At 34.2% G+C, this 14,130-nt stretch overlaps 1 protein-coding gene across 1 annotated transcript in view; it reads left to right on the forward strand.

Annotated features, from left to right (window-relative positions):
• LOC148838042 (5-hydroxytryptamine receptor 4) overlaps nucleotides 1–14,130 on the forward strand; it is a 71,706-nt gene that overhangs the window by 17,410 nt on the left and 40,166 nt on the right. Inside the window, exon 5 of the mRNA XM_088911592.1 lies at nucleotides 3,497–4,059. Coding sequence (XP_088767718.1) covers nucleotides 3,497–4,059 — 563 coding nt within the window. The remainder of the gene's footprint in view (nucleotides 1–3,496; nucleotides 4,060–14,130) is intronic.

Here is a 14,130-nt window from a genome sequence, read left to right on the forward strand (position 1 = left end):
ATTGCAAATTGTAATTTTATTTTCTGTCTTTCTGTCCTTCTGTCTCCCACAATATGTTAAACATTGATTTGTCAATGAATTTGAAAAGCCAGCAAATGTAACATTCTTTTAACTAATGTCAGATTCCCTACTCTTATGTGGCCTGTTTCCTAGAACTGCGATGAGTGCACATCCAGTATAATTGTTGCTCTTGAGTTTTTTTTAATATTAATTATACAATGTTGTAAAGATTAGTACATACAATACTGTATTGGTTTTTAAAATATAACATTGGATAACGTTAACAGTACTTCCTGGCAGTTGATAAAGTCATGAGTGAGTAAAGTCATAAGTGAAAACTACTGAGGTCTGTGCCTAAAACTATAAATGCACAGTCCTTTGGTTTGCAGAGCAGTGGTATGTTAACAGAAAGGTGCACATTTGTGTTGATTTTATAACTGTGAGTGAAAGTTACAGGGATCCCCAAAATCCTGATGTTTCATTTCTGATGACAATGCTGTTGGCATAGTTACACGGGTAATTACAATATTAAAAGCCTTAACCCAACCACAAACCTTCTTTCAAACCCTAAACAGTTGCTAAGAAAAATTTAAGGGCACTGGAAACATTTGCAAGTGGGTATTAGAAATTTGTTACTCAGTGTTCATATTAATATTACGCAATGTTCTACACTCATGCTCAAAACCTGAGATGTGACAAGACAGTAAAGTATATACTGTCACACTATAAATAGATTTACACTATGTTACACTCATTAGACGCTATTCCTTTCTGTTATCTCAAATAAGTTGTTTTGGTTATGCCTTTTTTACTGAAATGCAGTCAGTTTATTCAGTAATTCATTTAATCTTGGTTCTTTGTGTTTTTAGACGTGTATATTTTCTTTTTTTATTAAGCACTATAATAAGGAATAGACATGGCTGGCAAGCACAAAACCCTGTAAAAACAGTAATTTTATACACAATATGTATACTAACATGTATACTGTATACAATTTGAATGTTTTATTGTATATTTTTTACAGTTTGTATTTTGTTTAAACTCAATACATTTTTGCTGTCTGGATATGGTCATTTGAATAGTACAGGCCTGTGAACAATATGTAGTTTCTTAGATGTGTATTTGCTTTGTTAATACCTATTTGTTAATACCAAACAAATCTCTTTCAGTATCTGTCAATGCACCTTAACTTCCTGTAACTGTGTTAACTGGTATACATACATTTGTGATTGTACAGTTTGGTAATAGGTATAGTGCAATTTCATCTTAAATACCTCAATTAAGCTGCATTCAAATTTGATTATATTTAGACATTATTTTTAATAAACAATCATTAAGGTTGCTTCATATTATCAAAAGACAATATCAGTACCAGGTGAAATTTCAATTACAACAAAATGAGCCAACAAATATAAAGGGGTAGCATATTTAATACTTATGTACTCTATTTGGCAGTAAATTGCCTTGCAGAGGAAATGCTTGCTTTAAGGTTAGAGCTGTAACAGCCCCCCTCACTTATGAGGAATAAACAAGGGAGGCAGCTATGAAGGTGCATTTGGGGTGGAAGGAAGGATGTAGAAAAGATTTGCACAGCAAACAAGAGTTGTGGACAGTAGGCGAGTGTTATATGTAGGAGAGTGGAAGTGTGAGATTAAATTTTGACCTCTTTCTTGAGTCTACCTGCTTGTCATGTTAATGGAATCCTACAATATAATGACATACAATGAAAAGCACAGTTCGTCAATGTTAAAGAAAAAGCTGTAGCTATTCTAAATCTACATATTTTGGTTTGTTTTCATACAGTTGGCAAACATACAGTACCATTTCTGTGGTAATGAGTAGCCTATGAACACAGCACGCTTAAAATAGCCACTTAAATTTGAACTGTGTTTTTTATAATACCTAAAACACATTAATCTTTTCGCCATGCATATTTTAAATAATCACCATTTGCTTGACAGACACTTCAAAATACTAAAGTTTTTTCCCCTTGAGTTTTAAGCAGTATATGTCCAATGCTGAAAAGCTGTTTGGGCAAGAAAGTACAGGCATTCAGAATAGCTGTGTTCTTTTTAATCCTATTTAGACACTTTTACTTTTAGGTTTCGTTCTCAATTGCTTCATTAAAATAAAGTAATTTAATAACTTCTGTAAACAACTTGTGTATGTATTTTATATATTTGTCTGGGTTTAATGTCAAAATAATTGTACTGTATTTCAGAATATTTCAAGTGATATATTTTCTAGTGATATGAAGTACAGAGAGCCATGGTAGTTTTCCAAAGAAATATTTTAATTTATTTTCTATGACTTCCTTTTAGACAAAATGGAAACTGCACTTAGCTGAATTTTAAAAGAATAATATTTGGTAAATTATTAAAGAAGACAGAACATTTTTTTAACTAGATGATGCAAATTAAGTAAATGACCTTCTGAGAAACAAAAACTTAAATGTAATAAAAAGTTAATAATTGGACATTATATATATTAGTTCAGCATGAAAGTTTGTGACTTTTATTTTATTAGTCAAAATAAGTACTGTAGTACTATGTATTATAACAATAGTACTGGTGAAGGGAATACGAGTACTTTTTGCAAGAATGTTATTTGTCATTTAACTTTATATTTAATATGAATATGACATCCCTTCCATATTCCAAAATAAAGTGTGCACAAATCAAGTGTGTAGGCAGAAAGTCTATTGGATTAATTATGATAATACTGTATGTTGCACTCTGACCAATCAAAATACTTCCTAAAGATCTAAAGTACAATTGTGAAGATTATCACAGTGCTCCTGAAGCTTTAGGTCTGCTTATCAAACTCTTAAATCCTTCGAAAAGAAGTGTTGATCACATTGGAAAATACTCCAGCTGCACTAAACTGCTTGATTCCTGTAACAACAATTCTCACAGAAAACATGGAAACACCCTCCAGTTTTTTTAGGTCAAACTCCTTCCAGATACAAGGAGGTATTCTGCAGAACCACTTTAGGAATCCTCCATTTCTGCTGTAAAAAGATCCCTGCAAGATACATTCCTTGGCAATCTTTGTGATTTGTGATTTTTTGTGGGCCTAAATGAATGTCAGGTATCAAATAAAAAAAAGATTATTATTTACTTATTTAGTACAAATTTAGTATACTTCTTTAAGTAACATAATTTTAATATATTCAACCAAAAGGGGAGTGAACAAATTTGAAATACAGTACAATCAATGTGTAATATTAGCTTGTCAAAAACGTTTTTCAATTCAGTTTTGTATCCTGAGAAAAAAAACAAATAAGATCTTTGGATTTTAGGCATGTACTGTAGTACTTGCTTTTTGGTGAATTATATACAATATGTAGCAGAACAATTCAGTACCACTACCATACTGTATATGGGCATTTTCTTTAAAAAAATTGTTGTGAGGTTTGGGTTAAAGAAAAGATTAGAGATTAGAATATGTTAAAGTGCTTAAATGACACATTTCTCTGCATTCCTTTGGTTTCCAGATAGAAGAAAGGAAGTTCAGCAACTCCACAAATGAGACCTACTGTGTCTTCTTGGTGAATAGGCCTTATGCTATCATCTGCTCTGCTGTGGCCTTCTACATTCCCTTGGTCCTGATGGTGCTGGCCTACCAGCGGATATACATCACCGCCATGGAACACGTGCGCCAGATCGGGACCCTGCAGAGAGCCGGCTCCGCGCCTGAAGCGTACGATGGCTCCGACCACCAGGGCTCCAGCAGGATGAAGATCGAGACCAAAGCGGCAAAGACTCTGGCAGTCATCATGGGCTGCTTCTGCCTGTGCTGGGCCCCTTTCTTCATCACCAACATCATCGACCCCTTCATTGACTACAGCGTGCCTTGGGAGCTGTGGACTGCCTGGCTGTGGCTGGGCTATGTGAACTCAGGCCTGAACCCTTTCCTGTACGCCTTCCTCAACCGAGCTTTCCGACGTGCCTTTCTCATGATACTATGCTGCGGCAACGAGCGCTACGTGCGTCCAGGAAGTTTTGGCCCCTCACGGCATTACACCACATCGGTCAATGGGACGTCCATCGCACTGAGGTATTTCTTTAAATGTTTTTAAACAATTTAGAACAGTTGCTGAAAGTAATGGGGCCAGTATCCTTGTCTCTGTAAAGGCCTTTGGCATTTTGGTTTTGAAAGACAAATCTCATATTTACAGAGGAGTCAGCATAACATTAAAAAAATTAGGAAAATTGGTCATTCTAAGATAAGATTAAATATAAAAAATAGTGCTGTACGTACGGCAGTAAATAGAATACTGTTTTATTAAGATAATTAATATTAAATAATTTGATTACTTATATTAATACAATAATATTAGTATTTTTCCATATTTGTTTAGAAAAGGATCATATTGTTTCTGAACACATTTGAAGGTCATTTCTGATTAAACTAAGATTTTTATAGCAACTAATAATTTATCTTAGATTTGAAACTTGTGCATTAGTCTGTTGCTAATGTGTGTATTTTCTTCACTATTCAATTATTTTAGAGTATTTTGTTGCAGGGAAAACTAATGATTTACATTTGTGCTGAAGCTGATTGTTAAGAGCTGAAGGTTTGAGATTTTATTGTTTTGAGTTTTGCCCTAGGAAACCTTATTGCTGTTCTCTCTTTGTGTATTGAAATTTTCATTTCCATTTTTTTGCTTCAGTTTCCTGAGTAACTTTTACTTTAGATAATGCTTTGGAATAAGGTCTAGAGCCCTTATGAAACTGATAGATTTTAACAGTAGTCCTAAAATTAATTATAGGAGAAAATTGTTCTGTCTAGTTTGAGAGCTGAGTTCCCATGACCAAGACACCAGTTAGCTACAATTTCACAGCTGTGGATTGGGTCCAGATTACACTGAACATTGGACTGGATTCCTTATGGATATAGTGTACTTGCACGTGTTACTGTGAAACTTTAACCTTTACTGTGAAACTTTAGTTTTTTTTCATTAAGATCAATTAAATTATATGTGAAAAAGTCCATACAATGTTAAAGAGTATTCGTTTTAAGATACAGTAGGCAACTATAGTTGCAATATGGGTCTGCTCCAAGATGCCAAGTTGTAAACCTATAAGGAAACACTCCTTATACAGATGATCAGATAAAAGTTCCAGCAAAGTTCCTGGTTGTTGCAGGCCACCAATTCTACACAAAACACATCTAACACCAAACTCAGCTGGAGCTCTAACTACACTGAAAACAGTACCCTGTCTGGTTTCTTCTGGACACACTACCTTGTTTGTTTGACATAAATGTAAGAAAGAGATATATTAGTCTTAAAGAGAAGACACTTTAAAGACTTAGAGGAAGTACTGACTGACCATCTGTCTAAATGATTGATCGATTGCTCAATTGCTCACTGATATGTTGACAAGTGAAGGAATACAATTAACCACTATGTGCATTTTTAAATATTCCAAACAAATAACAAACATTTAGTTACTTATTTACAACAGGTGAACTTTTTAAAATTGTCATTTCAGGCCTGGAGTCCCTTCCCACACAGGAAATCTATTAATAATTACTATGTTTATTTCCATATGTAGGGATTTTGAACTGCTGTTTTTTATCAATCAAATTTACTGTCATCATGAAACACATACAATTTGAAGGTAGATCAATAGAAATTATAGAAAGACTAATACATCAAGAGTCTATTTGTAATAATTATTAATTTTAAAGTATGGTAAATTGTCTTTATTTTGCTTTTAAAGAAGGAAGAAATCTTGAGAATTTAAGGCCATGTAATAACACCAAAGTACTGTATATGCTGATATCATTAGTAGGCACTGTAGCACTTAACAGTTCAAGACAGAAACGTGATGCACTTTAATATTTAGTTATTTCAGCCACTCAACTCAACATTTATCAATGAATTCATAGCTGTCTATCTGTCATTGCAATGATATTTCCCTTTGGCTGTTATTAGTGAAGATAGATAAGAACAGTAAACATTTAATTTTTAACACCTAATTGGAGCCGTCACTCACACAGGAGAGTTAGAACATCTGGTGTTATTTTTCCTCAGTTCTTCACAATTTGTTTTCAAGATTTGGCATTTGGCACTAAAGAAATTATTGCCAGAATTACAGCATGAAAACAGAAGACAATTTCCCCTTTTAAAATTAACTGAAACAAATGAACAAGTAAGGTTTTCCTTTTGTAAGTAAATACAATTAGAATCTTTATCAGCATGTCATGTCTAAAAATATGACTGCCAAGTACTGTCTGAGCTGTAAAGGACCTGTTTCCATGTGAAAATGAGCATTTGTCTCTTTTGTTAATTTATCCTGCCCTCCTGTATTCAATTCTCAGAACTGACTCTTGCAAGATTTTAAAGCAGATCTGCAAGGTAGTATCTACTTTACATTAAAATAACCATTGATGTATTTATTTAACATTTTGAATACAAATATCATTGCAATAACTCATAATGTCATCTCTTCAAACTGTTTGACATTATTTATGAACAGCAAAACTGGTTGTGACAGTAGGGTCATCACACTGTGTAGGAAATAAAATAGTTCAGAAACCTCACTGCCTTCTTAGGAAAATTGTTCCCACTGGTGGAATTTTATGAGACTCATGTTCTTTGACATTGTTCTTTAGGGGACCTATAAACTATGTTCCGTAAAGAAATGAATCTTCTGTTCTCCTAACTGAACATATCTTTCCCTTCACTGTGAATTTTCAGCCTTTCCATCTGTTTAATTAGCAAGTATCTGTGCTGTTGCTAGAGCTGTGAAAAAAATCCGACTCTGAGTGCTACACCCCCAGCTCTCCTGCTGCCTGTCATGATTATAATATTATTATCATTCCAAACACTACTAAATGGCTTTTTAACATACTTAATTATCTGTTAATTATTCCATTTAGGCTTTGCTGTCTCCTCATTGTCACCCACGTGTTTTCTAGTCCTAAGTGTACAGTATTTGACTGTAGTTACAAGACCAAAAAAGCAGATTCATCATCTGCCTTTGCAACACTTTTTGAATACTGATGTCCATTCTTGTGGCATTTTTCATGGATGGAAAAAATGGAATCCCTTTAACCCTATTTATTTGGTCCTTTATTTTGCTGTATTTCAAAACTAAAGAGTGCAATCACTGATGACAGACTTTTATGGCATGCCTGGATAAAACAGGGTAAACACATTTGTACATTGGAATTTTATAAGTGTGTTGTATCTGCTGTGCTTCCATGTAATTATTATTATTATGTCCAGTATGTTAATTATGTATTATATACATTATTGAAGATCTGTTTGGAAAACCTTGGGCTTTTGGATCATGTATATTATATTCATGGAACTGAATAGGAGGTTGATGGATATGCCTAGATTTTATCCTACACTTGTCAATAACTTGTGCATGAAATTGAAATTAAACAGGAAAGATCTCTTACTTGTTGGATTAGTTGCTGCAGCATTATAATGACCTAATAATTTAGGTCTACTCCATGTCTCTACTGTAAGAGCTCTAATGTGCAACTAGAATGGGATTCCCATGCATCAAGGCTTTGTGTCAGTGTCGGTACTGCACGATTCTACTACCTTTCCCATGGAACCATACTGTAGATCACTATAGGTTAGGATCCAGAAGGACCAGGAGAGGGAATGTGGGATAGAGAAATTAAAAAATGTAAGTGAGTAAGCACATTCATTTCTATTATTCTATTAGAGACTTGAATATGATCTTCTCCATCTGCTCAGCAGGGGTCTATAATCACTTGTGCCGTGGAGTTGTGTCTGATTTGTATTATTAATAGCTTTTTGGTGAAGGAGAATTAAAAAACAGTAAACTCGCGACATATTAATAAATATACCATATATTAGTACATGGTTTCTAAAATGTTTCCAGTAAGTTTCAAATCCTCATCTATTTACAGTACATAGTTAATTTCAAACACTGAGTATTGGCGTTACACATCTAGGAAATGCGTCATGTTATTTTTTCCAAATGTTTCTGATTAAAGTGAGATAGACCTCCTCTCTTAATATTGAAAACACTCAAGTATAGACAAACTTGGTTACATTTTAATTTAATACAAACTACCCAAGGTTTCCTTATATACATAATTTGCTTGGATTATCACAGACTTAATTCACAACCATAATTATTACTCGGTGATCCTAGGGTGCCCAGTTGCTTATACTGTCCCCCGCAAATAATGTACCAGTAATTGATTTAGTCCAATTATGTTTGCACTACCAGCTGGAAAGGCAAAGAGATTTTTTTTCTCTACAGCCCCAGCTCTTCTGTGTTTAATTAATAATTACCCTTTATATCTTTGCTATCTTCTGGTATGGAACTAAGTAGAGATTGAAATGTCTTTAGCTTCAGAAACTTAAAATCAATTCCAAATGCAGAAAAGGTACATTGGAGTTCTGTTCCTGACAATAAATTGCAGAACCTGGAATTTGTTTTACTACTTCATTTTGGCCTTGATTGCCACCAGCCCATACCACTACCGTTTTCTCGTTTCTTAATCACACAACAACCTCCTCATTCATTTTTGTTGGATACTAGAAAAAAAGACAAAAAAAGCTGTGAAAGAAAAGGCCGTATGCCAAGTTCTTACTGTCTCTGAGCTTGTGGCTGCATTCCAATTAATTGCTATCACTACAATCTTTTTTTAAGCATGCATGGCTGTCTCCAAGCTGCTACAGTTTCCAAGGATGGATTCTCATGTATGATGAGTGGCTCTAAAGAACAAGTAATTTATATGGAGAGGTTGTTCCAAACTTTATGTTTGAGTAATAATAAGGCTGGATATTAAGACACTCACTTCTTTCATTTTGTAAAAGAACAGTAGCCATGACTTTATTATCTGTTATAATATTTTTGTTTAACCATTCTCATTGGTGACATCTGTCCCTGAAATGCATCTAATTGTATCCAAGCATTTGTTTTCAATAAGAGTTGACACACAAATTCAGTCAATGCAAAGGCTGTCTGCAAAGACCTGTATTCTGCACCTGTATTAATATCCTCACCCACAACAGAATTCTACATAACCCCACTTACTGTACGTGGTGTTATGCTGGCTGAATATGTCATTGATAGTGCAAGAATACTGCTCTCGTGTTCAACATCATACAGTATATGAATCTTCTGAACAACATTATACAGCATATGGCAGTGACTGTAATTACATTTTATGGCACAGTATGATTATGCTTAATTATTTTATTGCTGTCTCTAAAACCTTTGGACCAGTTGTTCCCTGGAAAGTGTTTGCATTGGGCAGGACTCTATATTAAGTCTATATTCTATATTAAGAAACTGTCCTGAAATTAAAAGTAAAATGTTCAAGGCATCAGAACAAAAGGGAAATCATTTATCAGCCTGTACAGGACCAGTAAATGCTTAACCCTTTGACTTGTTTTCCTAACTCTTTTTTTTTTTAATTTGTGGGCTTTGTGAAATATTGTTATCTGCTAGAAAATGTTTTTGTTAGTGCATTTCCTACTGTAGCTGTTACTGTACCTATTTAATGTTTTCAGCATGTTATATAATTTCTATTGCATTTGAATTGATTTTGATGTGCAATGCTTTGTGAAAGATGCTTTCCTTATAAGTTGCTACATTTGAAATAAAATTTGATATTAAAATGCTTATCAAAATATAGTGCCCTGCCAGTAAAAATATGGGCATCACTAACATAATTATGATGTAACAAAACACCAAGCTTAAAATTGAGCAAATTATACAAACACATCAGTATCTTAGTATCTGGTGTGGTCTTGTTGGGTATGAAATGTGTAGGGGCATGAAGAAGGCTGATATTCAAGCCATGGGCATGGAGTTACTGCAGGGGGGAAATGGACACCTACACTACTTTATTACTGGTGGCGTCACAGTACTCATTTTAGTATTCAGCATACCTTAGCCAATTGTGCCCAGTTGCCTGGGGGATTTTGGCATGGTCAGCTATTGACAGAGCCCATACCTGAGCCTGGGATGACTGAACTCTAGGGCCTCAGTATGTGAGGATTCTTTATGAGAATCTTGGATCACCAAGCTACTTACAATTAAATTTCTATCATGCTATGGGCTATTACTGTCCTTTCAAGTAAAATGGAGTGCTCTTTTGGCCAGGCAGATTCTGTGCAGTGAAAGTCAGTGCTGATTTAACTTGTCATGCGCTTGAAGATAACTTTGTTACAACATTAATTAATATACTGTAAGAGTGATAAAGAAACAGCTTCTCTTTAATTGGTGTGTGTCTATAGTAGCAGAAAGTTATACACAGGTCAGTGCTCTTTAAGAAAGATTCCTTAATATTTCTCCCTTTAAAAGATTTAAAATGCCACTTAGAATGGGGAAATCCTATTAAGGGAGAAATCCTCATTAAATGTTAATTGTAAGAAGAGACCACCTTTTGGTTTCCAATACCAATCAATAATTGGAAATTGTTTTTTTTTAATTATTTGGATTATACTGTATATATTTCTAGGGCCATTGGTTAGATAATTCCTTTACTGTTTTTTTCACATGGTAATATAGGCTGTTAGTTTAGCCAATACGCATACACTATAAACATAAGCCAAAAACATAAGCTATGGACTACAATATGTATTAATGCTGTACCAAAATACATTCATACAACAGTGCTGTAATGTGCTCAAATACACACAGTTACCCATCAGGTTGACCTTCAGAAAAAACAGCACAATTTCATGTGCTCAAATAAACAAGTAGAATTTAAATTGTGATCTTTTTCATACTTTGTAGTATTTAAATTGCAGTCTTGATTAGCAATTGCAATGCACTTTTTATTTTATATATAGCGCCTTTCACAACAAGTGCCCCAAGGCACTTAAAAGGCATTGAATTGTTCTATACTCCAATTGTCAAAAGAGGCCTTTCCCATTGCCAATAAATGTTGTTGAAAAATGGGTAGGTCTTCTTACTAATGACACATTCTTATGTGTTCCAACCAGTATAGTAATTAATATCTGATGGTATAAAAACATTTATAGAGACCCCTTTTACATCAGAGTCATGAGCCACTATAATGGCCTTTGTGGTCTTCTGTAGTCATAGAAAAGTCATAAGAAGTGGAATGCACTTTTAGCATGTGTATACTTTCTCATGCACTTGTTCTAACTTCTGATCATGTCTCCAGCATACATAGATACCATCATCTCGTATCACTTGCCACCTGGAGAATGCAGAGGAAAAAAAGCACTTTTTTCCTTCTGTATGATCATCCGGTCCATGTTGCTCGGCAACGGCTAATTGTGTTGTGCAGATGATCACAAAGACGTTCGTGCTCTGACAAAAGCTTGAAAAGGCGTGTATGCGAATGCTGTTCATCAAGTCTAATTTTTTTTTCTCTTGCCCATTGTGAAAGCAAAAAATTAATCTAAGAACGCCTTAATGAATCAAAAAGAGTGAATACAACATGGGGAATGGGATTGTATTTTGTGAGCAACGTAATATGAATTACCTACACTTGTTTTCCGTTCCATATTCTTGCCTCAAGGTAGAGGTGCACTCATAATCCCGTCTTAGTGATGCACAGCCAGCCCAAACCTTGGTTATCAGAGTACAACAGCTGCGACAGTACAGCAGGGGAGTTATGGCCGAGCGACAGTTATGGTCACGGCTGTAAGAAAGCACAGTAAAAACATGGCTGCAGGTAATTCTCCTGTGGCAGGGAAGGTCATACTTGATGATACATCCCGTAAAGAGCACAAGGCCAAAGTTATTCAGGCAGTTGTTAGTGTGCGCAAAACTGACAAGATGGATGAACGGGTTAGAAAGTAAGTACAGTATACAACATACTGTATAACCATATAACTTATTACATATGCAAGTAAAGTAATGTTAACAGTTTGAAAACAAGACCTTCATGCAAGTTAATGTGGAAATCGAATCATGATCTATCCAAGGAAGCAATAAAGGTTTAGGTTCGAGTATTGTACTGTAAGACTAAAAATCACATTTCATAACATGAAAGAGAGCATCGACTTAAATAGGATAAATAAATAATAAAAGGAAAATGAGTTTAATAATAGTCTTAATGCTGTTTTTTTTAATTCCCTTACTTAAAGGACACGTGTGTCTATCTCCATGTTATGTGTATGTTATAATGAATACACAAAAATAAAGCACTTTATTAGCACCTATTCTTGATGTTACCAAACCTTTAATTCCAGTCTGAATGACAATAGGCAAACTGTTAATGTAGTAAGTAACTTTATGCCTGTTCCTGACTACCTTATTAACAGACGACACCCTTATAGGCGCTACCAGAAGTGCTCCAATGTCTAGATTAATGATTAAGAGACAAAATCTAATACAGTACCTACTCAAACTTATTGTTTGCTTGTGGTTTTCACTTTCTGGCAGTCTAGACCATATTTCTGCAGTGGATTTTCAATGATCACTTGCGTTTGTGTTCTCTCTTAAACAGGGAACATTCCTGGGAGTAATGCACTCTTCTCAGGACAGTAATTTAGCAGTAAGAATAGATTCATCTGCAAGACATTAGCACCGGCAGTACTGTACTTAAAACTGTCTCTTTTTTAGTGAAGCAATTAAATGATGAAATGATGTTGGTATCTATTTTTCTTATCTTAGAATGCATTTATTACATAATAAAAGTAAGCAAGGCTGAGAAAATATTAAGTGAAACAAGGTGATGGTACATTACAGGTTCAAGAGTACAGTCAAAAGGTTTCACAGAAAGAAAGCCTGTATAAAAGCATTGTTTGTTTCTGATATTGTTCCAAGTATTTTATGTCAGATCTAAACTAATAGGCTTCTCCTTTCTCTGAAGATAATTTTTTACAATGTACAGCAGTAAGTAGGAAGGCTATTGTGCCTTTTAAGTTACATCACAATTTCTCATATTCCCTTGTAAAAAAAATGAAAGTATTATTATTAATTGGTTGTGGTTAATTAGTTACAGTATATTCCCTTTATTGCTGATGTTTAGGTTTATTTAATCATAACCTTCTGCAGGTTTTTCATTTTCATAAAGGTCCCGCATCCATAAATATTTAACAGAAAACTCTTAATTGATATTAAAATATTACGCTTGAGAATGGGCCATGTTTTTATAATTTTGCGAGGAACCTCTCTTGTAATCCCTAAGAGAGATTAAACAATTATGTTAAATTAAGAAATCACAGGTTTTATCTTTTTCACTCTTAAAAATTAAAGAGGGAGAGAATGAACGCTGTCTCCATATTTTGTTCTGGGTTCAGAGACTTAGAGACTTAGTTTTGCATTACTGATTAAATTATGCTTTGCTCAGGAAATTTCCATTTCCTTTTACCATGAACTGGATAATCAAATGAAAAGGAAACGGACCACAATTTATTTGTTGATCTGCTGCTGTTATTTTCCTATGTTTACATCTTCCCACCATACAAAATATACAAACGGAAACCACAGGTGATTAAATGACTAGTAAACCTGTAGCCTATTAGAAAGGTTCTAGTTGAATTTTAAATAAACCTTTAATGAAAAGATTTTGTCTGTTACTGTGATACTTAACACAAGACTGTAGCCACAGAAACTGATCATTCTGAGTTTTTTTAAAGTGGAAATGCGTTTGGTTACATGATCCAGTTATACTGAAAATATCAGGCTGGGGCAGCATGCAGGTTGATATGGAAATTAAATGAAGACTGATCTAGATATTTATTAGGATTAAAAAGCAAAAATAAAATCCTTTTTTAAGGTACTGTAAGTGCTTTAATCTTCATTCCAGGAATTATTCCTGTAATGTCAATTATAGAGACATTGTGCCCTCAAAATGCATAGGAACACCAAAGTCAAAACTGTTTTTGTTGATAAACTGGGCTATAATACAGTGAACAATATCGTAAAATAAATAGTTTTAATCCATGCACAATGTTTCAGTTGCACTTTTTAAAAAATATTTTACATGAAAATAAAAAGTAATTTAACATCTCTTTTAGTTAAATTACAGTCTTAATGTATCTTAAAATGTCTTAACGTCAAGTTAAATAATAAATCTATGTAAGTTAGTGGAGGGAGTCAAATCAGACTGGAAGATACCTTGTTAAGCAGCCCTGCTAAAAGAGCAAGTATAACTCTTATTAATGTGAGCAAGGAGCCTGCATCAGACATCTTG

This window comes from Atractosteus spatula, chromosome 3, assembly GCF_055471065.1.
Source record: "Atractosteus spatula isolate fAtrSpa1 chromosome 3, fAtrSpa1.hap1, whole genome shotgun sequence".
NCBI classification, from domain to species: domain Eukaryota; kingdom Metazoa; phylum Chordata; class Actinopteri; order Semionotiformes; family Lepisosteidae; genus Atractosteus; species Atractosteus spatula.